Here is a 12726-nt window from a genome sequence, read left to right on the forward strand (position 1 = left end):
AATGATCACATTTTCCTGTATTATGTTTCTTCATCTTGAACAATGTAGAATTAAGTCCTGTATGTCCTATTCTTAATCTTGTAATTAATCTTTCCTCTTTTCTACTCCTTCTTCCTGTTCTTACTTCTCCTACTATCTTGTTGATTCTGTAAAACCATCTTCCTTTATTTTCTTCATCCCACCTTTTTTGCCACTCTTTCCCGATTCTTTGTCTAATTATATTTCTTGCCTCTGACCTACTAATATTTATTATAAAGCTAATGTTGTTTTGTGTTGCCTTCTTTGCTATCCTGTCCGCCTTCTCATTCCCTCCAACTCCAACATGTGCTGGTACCCATAAAAACACTAATATTAATTCCATTCTTTGTATTCTAAATAAAGTATGTTTTATTTCCAACAAAATGTCTGGTCTACCCTCTGAATGATTATGTTTTAAACTTAATAATGCTGAACTTAAGTCTGAACAAATGATTGTTTTTAATGGTTTTATATCCTCCACCCACTGCACTGCTAACAATATGGCTAATAATTCTCCTGAATATACTGATAATCCATCTGTAATTCTCCTTCCTACTTTTATTTTAAATTCTGGTATTACAAATGCTACTCCTGTTTTTTCATCTGTTTTTGATTCGTCTGTGTAAATCTGGACATAATGATAGTAATTGTTTATATATTCTTGTATTATATTTGAATCTAAACTACATTTTGTATCCTTTTTCTTTTCCATCAACGCCATATCCACCACTGCTTCTGGTAACAGCCACGGTGGCACTACTGGCAAAGGCAACATTAAACTTATTTATTTTTCATATATTTGAAATTCTTCTGCTATATTACTGATAATCCAACCAAAACTTAACTTGTTTTTTTTTCTTTTTCCCAGCATGGTTTTAAAATATCACGTGTGGGATGATCCGGATTATTGCTTTGTAAGTTTATCCAGTAATTTATTGCTAACTGTTTCCTTCTTAGATCTAATGGCATCTCTCCCATCTCTACCTGAAGTGCTGCTATTGGACTGGTTCTGATTGCTCCTGTACAAATTCTTAAAGCTTGATGTTGTATATTGTCTAATTTTATAAGATGAGTGTTTGCTGCTGATCCATAAATTATACTTCCATAATCAATATTTGATCTAATTAATCCTGTATAAATTCTTTTTAATGATGTTCAATCTGCTCCCCAATCAATACCAGCCATACATCTCATAATGTTTAATATTTGTTTGCATTTATCTATGATTCTTTCTATATGTACTTTCCATATAATTTTTCCATCAAACCATATACCTAAAAATTTTATATTTTTTACTTGTTCTAAAAGTTGATTGTATAATTTTAGTTTTATATTTTCTCTTTTCCTTTTCTGTGTAAACACCATTACTTTTGTTTTTTCTACTGAGAATTTAAATCCCCATTGATTTGCCCATTGTTCTATTCTACTAATCTCATCCTGTATTTTCTTTTCAATAAATTTGATATTACGACCCCATTTCCATATAGCTCCATCATCTGCAAATAGTGAGCAACCGACTTCCTTACCAATATTTTTAAATACATCATTTATCATTATAGAAAACAATAACGGACTTATAATACTTCCTTGAGGAGTACCATTATCTATTATATATTTATCTGACAATTCTTGACCAATTCTTACTTGTATTGTTCTATTTGATAAAAAATCTTTAATCCAGTTAAACATTTTTCCAGTAATACCCATTTAATTTAATTTAATTAATAATTCTTCAACCCACATCATGTCATAAGCTTTTTCTATGTCGAAAAATACAGCTACTACATTTTCTTTGTTTATTTGTGCTCTCCTAATTTCATATTCTAAACATAATGCAGAGTCATTTGTGCTTCTCCCTTTTCTAAACCCATTTTGATTTCTAGATATATATCCATTAATATTTAAATAATATGTTAATCTATTATTAATCATTTTTTCCATTATTTTACAAATATTTGATGTTAATGCGATCGGTCTATAATTTTCTGGTTTTGTGTTATCTTTTCCTAGTTTAGCTATTGGAATAATTATTGCTTCCTTCCAGCTCTGTGGCAGCTCTCCCTCCTCTCAGACTTTATTATATAATTCTAATATTTTGTCTTTTGCTTTGTCATTAAGATGTTCTATCATCGTATAGTACATTTCCCTGGGTTTGTTCTTAAGGCTGGTTCTCCTAAATGTGCTCACCTCTCAGAGGTATGTTCGAGCCCTGGGGGATTTGGGGCATAGCTCAACAAAGAATTATCTGATATTTTGCATTATTTTAAACGTTATTTAAAAGTGAAAAGAACACAAGACGTGTTTCAACAGCACTTTGTTGTATTTTCTATTGTCCATTTTCAGCAGCTGGAATAAAACATAAACATTAAACGACTGCTGCTTCACTTCTGACATGCTCAGAAAAAAGGATGCAACAATAAAGTAAGGAAAATTCTGAAAAACAATATTTAATATCTTTATTTATGCACAGACTTTTTTAAAAACAAACAATAGGGCCTTAAATGTTTTCTTTTAAGTGTTTTGCTCTGATAGATCAACTTCAGTCGTTCACTTTGCATTTTGTGCATTTCAAGCTTTATACGTTTTTTTTTCTTAAAAATGTTAAACTCTTTAAGTACTTATTTTTCTACCTGGTTATTATAACTAGTAACTACCCTCTCTCCTTGGGGAAAAGTGTTTTAAATCATTTTAAATATTAAAGTTACTCATTTCCTAAAATACAAGGTTTAAGACCTATTCAACAAATCTAACTGGATCCTTTCTCTTTCTAAACTAGATTGTTTGTTTGTTGTACCCACAGGAAGAAAAATTGTTTTTTTAGCTCCTGTGGTGTTACCTGCACCTCTTTGACCTTCCAACATTTTCAGGAAATGGAGCCAGCGCTGTAATGATTATGACTATCCTGGTGAATGTGCATGCTTGCTTTGTTGCATGATTTGCAAGTTGTTCCTGCTTGTATATGCAGCTGAAACAGAATATTTACATACACAAAAATGGCCACCTAAACCTTTTCCTCACTGTCTGACATTTAACCAGATTAAATCCTTCCTGTTTTAGCTCTGTTTGGGTTGCCATTTTTTTAATCTTTGCCATAACACAGAATAAATAGTAAGATAGGTTTTTACTAATTTTTACAAATTCAGAAGTTTATACACATTTTCTTGGCATTTGATGGATTTTGATCAAATGTTTTGGTCATCGTTCCACAAAATTCTCTCAATAGTTTGCTGGAATTTTGTTCCATTCCTCCTGTTAAAACTGGTGCAAATGAGTTAAACGGGATGAAGGCTGTCTTGCTTGCACACATATTTTCAGCTCTGCAATCAAATGTCCAATTGGACTAAGATCAGGGCTTTGTGATGGTCACACCAAAGCATTGAGTTGGTTGTTCTTAACACACTTTGTGACTAATTTGTTGATATCCTTAGGGTCACTGTCCATTAGGAAGACCATTGCAAGCAAACTTTAACTTCCAGCCTCATATCTCAGAATGCTTCAATATTTTTACATATTATTTCCTCATGATGCTATCTATCTTATGAAGTGGACCAGTCACTTCTGGAACAAAACACCCATTCTACACAATGCTACCACAGTTGGGATGGTGTTCTCTGGCTCACAAGCTTCCCCTGTTTTCCTCCAAATGTTATGATGGACATTAGGAGCATTTTCTTTTTTACCATATCACAGGGCATGTCTCAAAAAATGAAGGTCAACACCCCTGAGTAATTTTGCAAAATGTAATTTGTTTTTTTATATTGCTTTCGGAGCAATGGCTTCTTCCTCCGAGTGGCTTTTCAGCCCATGTTGGCACTTGACACCTGTACTGTAGATAATGACAATGTCCCACAATCTACAGCCAGCATGTTCACAAGATCTGCAGATGATGCACTTAAAAAAAATTACTTTTTTAGATAGTATTTATATATAATCCAAATTTACAGTTTTGGATTTGTTTCAAATGTGTAAAAGCAATGCCTTACCGTTTGTTTCTGTTTAAGACAGTTTGAGAACATGTATCAGCCTGCAAGAAAATACTCAGGGATGTAGTTCCTACTTCAGAAAGAGTTCAGTGGACAGAGGAAGAGAGCTACATTTCGAACTAGCATGTTAACATCAGACAGATGTTTTATCACTCTCACCACTTCATCAGATTTTCTTCATGAGAAGGGTCATCATGATTTGCTTTATATTTTTACAGTGTATATTGTACACTGTTGATGTTTAAAAAAAGAAAAAGGCACTTTGACATAATTTACATTCATTCTAAGGGTAATTTAGAAAGACCAGTTTACCTAACATGTATATTTTTGGACTGTGAGACGAAGCCAGAATACACAGAGAGAACCCATACATGCACAGGGAGAACATGCAAACTCCATGCAGAAATACCTGTCCCAGTATTCGAACTCAGGGCCTTCTTGCTGTCAAAAATGACGCATAGGTTTAAATTTTCTAGAAATAAAAGCCTTTACTGCCGTATAATTTCTTTGTGGTGTTCATACATATTCAGGTTACATCCTGAGCTGTTGGTCTCTGCAATCCCTCCAGAGTTACCATGTGCCTCTGTTTCTCTGATTAACCGCTGAGGACTTCACGGAAGAGCTGTACTGTTGGTGGACTTTGTTTACTGTTTAGGAAACTTCTGAAGGTAGTTGGACTAGATTTTACTTAAAGGTAACCAAGTAAGGGAGGCTGGATGCATTATGCCTGTTACAATTTTCAGATTTTTATATTTAATAAATGTTGAAAACAATGTAACAATTTCCTTTCACTTCACCACTATGTAAACCTACTTTCAATATCTAACCAGTTCCACTATCGATCTGTTGCTAAACCTGTTTGCCCATATCCTGTTCTTCTTGTTGTTGCCCCCTTCATGGCTCCTCCTACGTTGTAAATTAGATGAAGTTTTTATGATGAAACATTCCAATCATCACGGTCCTCCAGGTATCCTGTCTGCATATGTGTCCCACAACAACTCCACCAAATGTGACCACAGAAGGGAAGTCATGTGAAAAAATTAGGACACTATGAAATATTCAGTTTTTCATTATTCTTTAATATTTATTTATGTCAGGATCTATCTGTTAGGTTTTTGTGTTTTACTCTGCGCAGCCAAGTTTTTTGTTCAGTTCATGTTCCTTCTGTTTAGTTTTTGTTACTTCGTGGTTAGATGTGTTTAGTTTATATTTCCTCATCGATCTTGTTTCCCCCATATTAAGATCCTCTAGTTCAGTCTCATTGTTTACTTGCTTCAGTTCATTTAGAGGTGTTTTGGTTACCTCCCTGTATGTCCTGATCATTTGTGTTAATTAGTCATCCTCCCTCTGTATTGTTAAGCTGGTCCCCAGCTGTCTCACATTCTCCTCATTAGCTCCTCTCCCAGTTCATTGGTCCACACTCCACTTCCCTCAGTATTTAAGCTCTTTGGTTTTCATTGTTTTGCTACTGGTTCCTCTTGTTTGTCACCCTGTTTGTTACCCTGGTAGCTACCTGAGTCATTGCTTCTGTCAGTTTTCTGTTATTCACCTGCTTGAATCCCTGTACCTGGTCAAACTGTAAGTTGACCCTTTATTAGATCCTTCTCATCAAATCCACTACGCTCTGTATTTTGGTCCTACCTCAACACACAGCATGACAGAAGCAGTGATTCAGGTAGCTATCAGGGTAACAAACAGGTTGACCACCAGGTGACAAACAGTCTAATAAACATAAACATAGACTGAACGAAAAACCTGTCTGCGCAAAAAGTAAAACACAAAAACATAACAGACAGATCCTGACAATTTATGGAAAAGAAAGTGATTTAATTATAGGTAAACAGCCAATATTAACCATGGTTTGCTCAATAAATAAGACAAATCAATAAAAATGTAAAAAAAAAAAAAAAAAGTTAGCACACCCTACCCTCTAATAGTGTTACCCTCTGGCTGAAATAACTTCAGTGAAATGCTTCTTGAAGCCACCTACCAGCGCCTTGACTTTCAGAAATAAGTTGTTTGAGGGGTGTCTTGCATGTACAGCCTGTTTCAATCCACCCCACAATGAAATGAAGATATGGGCTTTGACTGGACTTTTCATTTCCCCATTTCAGCCAGTAATGGGTGGATTCTCATTGATTGTAGGTCACACAATTAGTGTCTTATGTTCAATAAATTCCTTGTTTGGATTTATGTGAAAGAGTAGGCAGTCTGAGAAAGAGTGTGAGGTTGTTTCTAATTAAAACCCAACATTCTCAACTGTAAATTGAAACTCTTAAACCTACAACAAATGCGTCCAATTTTTGGGTTCTTTTGGAACCCATCTCTGAAGTTTGAAAATGAGGACAGTTCAGTACTTTAAGGGGCAGTTGACCACATTGCAGCACAGTTAGTTGCAAGAGGAAGTAAGAACCTTGTCCACGCTAACACAGATATTATGCAAAACTGCTGCCTTTCTCTGCATTTGCACCTCTTGGCCACATACAAAACCTTGTTTTTGATTTATCTATGTAAACATGTGATGTGAGGTGTAAACATCAGTTTATAATGGTATTTTATATGTAAGACTTTATCAAATTTGTTGACATAGCGGTCCACAGTGCCTATTCCCACACTAGCACTTTTTAAGATAGAAAATGCAACACCAATGGAGCCATTTAATGGGCTTTCGTCATTGTCTCCCTTTGTCCTGATTCGATTTCTTCTAATCTTCATACATGTGCTGAAAAAGTTAAATAATGAAGTATATGAAAGGAAATGGTAAGCAATGACAGTGGAGAACAGGATCTAAAATTGTTTTGGGATAATCTCAATATGGACCTATAAACAGGATGTTTTCGTTAAAATGTCTAAACATGAGAGAACAGCAATTTTATGACAAAAAGGAGGAGAAATAGTTTGAACAAACATTCAGAGTTGTGTACTGTGGGGCAAAAACGTCTTTGAGGCATTGCTTAAAAAGTAACGGGATACTTTATTTTATGTAATTTTATTTAGATCCATTTTCTCTCTTTTCTTTTACAACAATTTTGGCAGAAAATTGCTGCAGTAAGTGTGATCAATAATTGTTAATATTGCTGTTATACTTTGTGAATAGTCACCATGGTTAAAATTAAAGCATGTCCAGCAATGAGTCATATACAGTACATGTGCACTATGTTTCCAAAACTACTGGGACACCCCTCCAACTCATTGAATTCAACAAATCAGTTCATCCACAGTCAACTGTTAGCTGTAGCATAACAAACTGGAAACTATTGGGAACAACAGTAACCCAGCCATGACGAGGCAGCCGACAATCTGCAGAGTCAACACTGGAGACCTTCATCTTGTGGACTTCAGATTAGCACAAGGACAGTGTTCGGAGAGCTTCAGGTAATGCAAAGTGCCCGTGGTAGTGGTGTAAAGCACGCCACCACTTGACTCTAGAGCAGTGGAGACATCTTCTTTGGAGTGACGAATCATGGCTCTCTGTCTGGAAATCCAATTAATGGGTCTGGGTTTGGCAGGTGCCAGGAGAATAGCAGTTGCCTTACTGCACTGTACCAAACATAACATTTGTTGGAGGGAGGATTATGATGTGGGATTGTTTGACTTGACTGAGCAGTTCTGAGTGGAAACCATGAGCCAGGCCATGGCATGACATCCTACATCAGTCCTGGAAGAATGGTCAAATGGATCCATCATGCTTTGTATCATTGGTTTAGGTTGGTGGTTGTGTAACAGTGTGGCAATGGTAATGGGTGTTAATGAGCATGATTCAAACACCACAGCTTACCTGAGTGTTATTGCTGACCACGTCTATATACCTTTATGACCACAGTGTACACAAGACGGCTACTTCCAGCAGAATAATGCACCGTGTCACAAAGCTCAAATCATCTTCAACTGATTTCTTGAACATGACATTATTCATTATTCTCCAGTGGCCTCCACAGTCACCAGATATCGATCCAACAGAATACTTTTTGGAGGGGGAGGATCATGAGATTCAGATCCTAGATGGCCAGCTGACAAATCTCCACCAAACTGTGTGATGCTAACTTGCCAATGTGGACCAAAATCTCTGAAAAATGATCTGACACCTTGTTGATTCTATGCAACAAGTAATTAAGGCAGTTCTAAAGGGAAATGGGGTCCAACCTAGTGCTAGAAAGGTGTAAATAAAGTGGCTTTTAGGTGAATATTTGTATTTGTGTAAGACTATAGCTTGCTCACAGTCCTTCTGGAAAACTGTGGTGCAGCAGGGACTTTAAATTTAACCAGATCTAAAGTGCAGTCATTCAAATATATCGACCATTCCCACTGGTGTGAACTAATCAGCCATAGAAAGGGCTGGACTAACTGTGCTCTATGAAAACACGGCCAGCCATGTTTATGTCCTGCAGATACAGATGTAACAGTCTGTTCCTGTGCATGCAGCAGTGCGGGGCAGAGATACAGATCCAGGTTTTCTTGCGTTCACGTACCGGCCGCCCTGCATCAAGCTGTCTGGAGTGAGGAGAGCTCGTTCAGGCAGCAGCTCCTGCTGTCCTATATCAGCACCATCAGCCAGGCTTTACCTGGTCACTGACGGTCAGGGATCTAGCTAAGCAGAGGCTTCTCAACCTCCAGAGCACCAAATACGGACGGAGTTAATGTTTTTAATGACTCACTGTAAGTATTGTTGCCTTTAATGGTGTTTCTAGTTCGGATTGATTCAAGATAATTATGCAATTTGGTTAAAAGAACACAACAAATTTGTTCTGTTAGAAGAAAATTGAGTATTCAAAATGGTACAGAAAAAGTAGGAATAAATTATTCTTTAATATTAAATGCAGTTGCATTAAGTTAGGAGCCTGTTTAGTGAATATAGAGCATGGTTGCAGTTCATGGACACCTGTGGATAGTGTTGCAGAGAGAGAATGAGATAATTGTATTTAGCATCAGGTTTAAGTCTTTTGGTGAGAGCTTTGCAGGAAATGTAGGATCACTATGCTACATTTACAACTGAAAAGTGCTTGAATTGTGCTGTTCTTCCTTAGCTCTTCTTTAGTTGTTTGATGGAGCACAACCTTTACAGACCAACTGTCAGCCTGATAATGCCGTTATGAAGATTACCGTTCAGTGGTAAACACCGACGGAAAGTGAGGAACATGTTTTGTTAAATGGAGAACTTATGTAACACAGGGATGTGGAGTGATACCATATGTTCCCCTTTGGAGTAGATTAGTAAGCCGGAGACAAAGATGGGACGTTATGCAAACATGTATCATGGTAAAGCCATCAAAACCAGGATAATAACTGTTCAGTCAGTGAGGAACAACTGCATCTCCTCAAAATGAACCCAAACGTCTGATGTAACACCACAATAAAAACATCCCTCAAGGTATTTTTTCAAGCAAAATGGGAACCATTTTTTAAACTATGTGTCACTTAATTTCAATTCCCTAATTATGCCCTACATTGTGCTGGTCTATCACATAAAGTCTTAATAAAATATATTGGAATTTGTGGTGCTAACACAACAAAATGTGGAAAACAATGAATACTTCTGCAAATCATTGTATATTTTTATTTCTATTTTTCTGGCTTTACATTTATTTATAGTAGTAGGAGAGGAAATTTAGACAAAGAGGCACGAATGAACCGATATAAAAAGTCATAACGGGGATTTAAAATATAACTCTTTAATTAATTAATTATTTGAACGTTTATTACTTTTTATTGCTGTAATGTGTCTTTAACCATAACCCAACCTCATATCTCCCAGTGAGCTCAATTATTTCAAAATGAAATGTGGAAGGTCAGCTCTCAGCTCCAAATTCCCCTCCTTTCCTTCCCGTGAGACACCGGCTAAAAGACAGAAGCGGCTCCGGTCCAGTTTCAGGCTGTATCCACCACAGGACTGGGGCAACCTGCCCTACCACATCATTCTGCAGATCTTCCAGCATCTATCCCTGGTGGACCTGGCCCGAGCCTCATCTGTGTGCCACTGCTGGAACGACGTGTTTCACACGCCCGACCTGTGGCGGAGGTTCGAGTTCGAACTCAATCAGCCTGCCACTTCATACTTGCGTTCCACTCACCCTGACATGATTCAGCAGATCATCAAGAAGCACGCCCAGCACCTGCAGTATATTAGCTTCAAGGTAAGAAGCTTCTATCCCCCTCGTTGGACCTTGTCCACAGTGATACCAACAGATCAGCTGCTTTTAAAACATAATGTGGCCTTTTTAATCCAAACCATGCTCTGTCACATTGTCTGTATTGGCTTGCTTTACAGTGTCAGATCATTTTATATCTATATTTATCTTATTTTTTTATGTAAATGGTGAATCCCTCTTGCTGTTTAACTCAGATTGACAGCTCCACAGAATCTGCAGAGGCGGGCTGCGACATTCTCTCTCAGCTGGTGAACTGCTCCATCAAAACCTCAGGGCTGATTTCTACAGCGCGGCCCACCTTCATGGATGTCTCTCAGGTAAGTCCTAAGCCCATCATATCTTCTTTTTTTTATTGCAACCTTAATCATGGTAAGGTTTTTCTTTGCTTCTAGAAAGAAAAAGTTATTTTCTCACTACTTGCTTCTCCTCCTCAGGCCCACTTTGTCTCTGCTCTGACAGTCGTCTTTGTGAACTCCAAGTCCCTGTCATCCATCAAGATTGATGACACCCCGGTGGATGATCCATCGCTGAAGGTGCTGGTGGCCAACAACAGTGATACCCTGAAGCTACTGAAGATGAGCAGCTGTCCTCATGTATCCAGCAGGTTGTTATGACTATCAATTTTCCATTTTTCCCGTGTAATTATATAGATAAAAGTGCCTTTTTCACATTTTGACACCTTGCAAAGTCAAATATCGAAGGATTTCAGTAGGATTTAATGTGGTAGACTCACACAAAGTGATGCATAATTGTGGAGTGGAAGGAAAATGATCAGATATTTTTCTAATTTGTTTACAAATGAAATCTGAAAAGTGTGGCCTGCATTTGCATTTAACCCTTGGGAGACCGTATTTTATAAAAGCACCTTTTATTTGTCCAGAACATCTAGAGATTGAAAACCAGCTGAATCTCAGTCAAATTGAATTGGGAACGTCTGGACACATCAGTTTTCTATTGTAGTTAAGTCTGGACTTTGACTGTTCCATTTTAATTTTCTAAAATGTTTTGATATTTTCAGATGTAAAACATTATCATGACTATGTATCCTTTTCTTTCCACTTCACAGTTATGCACTACTTTGTATTAGTATTTTGCATAAAATTCAAATGAAGTTAATTGTGGTTTTGTGACTAAATGTGAAACAATTAAAGGAATAGAAATATTCAGATGCCACTCTCATTCTTTCTTCAGGTATTTTGTGTGTGGCAGACCAGTGCCATGGTCTCAGGGAACTGGTGTTAAACTTCCATCTTCTCAGTGATGAACTGCTGCTTGGTTTGTCCTCTGAAAAACACGTCCACTTAGAGAATCTCCACATCAATGTGATAAGTGAAAACCCTGGCCATACTCACTTTCACACCATCAAGAGAAGCAGCTGGGAGGCTCTGGTCTAAGACTCCCCCTCGGTCAACATCGTCATGTACTTTTTCCTCTACGAAGAGGAGTTTGAGCCCTTTTTCTGCGAGGAATGCCTGGTCTCCCACCTCTACTGTGGCCGGGCGGTGAGTAAAGAGATGTTGGGCCACATCGGGCTGAACTGCCCTTGTCTGGTGGGGCTTGATGGTGTGCGCCAATGGTCCTGAGCCGCTGGATGAGGAGCTGATCCGCATTGCAGAGCGCTGTGAAAGCCTGACAGCCATCGGGCTGGTGAGTGCGAGGTGACCTGCAGTGGCTTTGTGGAGTTTGTGAAGATGTGCGGGGGTAGGCTGACACAGCTGTCGATCATGGAGGAGATGTTGATCCCAGATGACAGCTACAACATGGAGCAGATCCACGGAGAGGTGTCGAAGCACCTGGGCCGCCTGTGGCTCCCTGATATGATGCCCACCTGGTAAAGCGATGGTAATGGACTACAGTCAGTGACTGTATGACCTATCTGGACACTGAATAATGAACAAAAGTGGGCAAATTATTAAAAAAAATAATTTTTTTATTTGTTTCATTCCTGATTGCATTTCTGAAATTCCCAGAGTGACAAAAGGCTGTTGCGTTTCTTTTTCTCTCTATTGTGTATGAAAATCCCTATTTCAGCGAGCATCAAAATGTTTCTGGAAAATATACAGAAGAATAAAGAGTCATATTTCTGTGAATGTATCATACGTTTGATTTAATAGCAGGATTTCTTGCTCTCCTCAATGAGATATTGTAATTCCTACTTGCTTTTAAATTTAATCTTCTTCCCTTTTACCCTTGGTTTTCTGCTCTCACATTTAACAATAAAACATGCTTCTTGATTGTGACCAGACTTGGATTAGTTTCTTTTATCAGAATCAGAATCAGCTTTATTGCCAAGTTCGTACATACAAACAAGGAATTTGACTCCGGTACACTTTGCTCTTTGGTTTTGTTTTTGTATTACAGAATATACATATTTACAATGTACAATATACACATATATAAATAAAAAGGTGCATTTGCAACATCTGTATGCTGTTGTTTTGTACTTTATTGAATGTTCAACAGAGAAACAGCCTGGGGGAAGAAACTGTCTCTGTGGCGGCTGGTTTTAGTAAACAGTGCTCTGTAATGGCGGCCTGAAGGTAAAACTCTAAACAGTTTATGTGCAGGGTGTGTGGGGT

At 37.7% G+C, this 12726-nt stretch overlaps 1 protein-coding gene across 1 annotated transcript; it reads left to right on the top strand.

Moving 5' to 3' along the window:
* The first annotated feature begins 8599 nt into the window (after window positions 1-8599).
* Window positions 8600-12262, top strand: fbxl3l (F-box and leucine-rich repeat protein 3, like). The gene is given in 7 exon segments (XM_047354452.1): window positions 8600-8657; window positions 9754-10132; window positions 10342-10464; window positions 10582-10747; window positions 11315-11700; window positions 11702-11789; window positions 11792-12262. Coding segments are annotated over 6 exon segments (1314 nt in total). The 5' UTR covers window positions 8600-8657; window positions 9754-9772; the 3' UTR covers window positions 11983-12262.
* The last annotated feature ends 464 nt before the right edge of the window (window positions 12263-12726 follow it).

The sequence above is a fragment of the Girardinichthys multiradiatus genome, chromosome 23 (genome assembly GCF_021462225.1).
Source record: "Girardinichthys multiradiatus isolate DD_20200921_A chromosome 23, DD_fGirMul_XY1, whole genome shotgun sequence".
NCBI lineage: Eukaryota > Metazoa > Chordata > Actinopteri > Cyprinodontiformes > Goodeidae > Girardinichthys > Girardinichthys multiradiatus.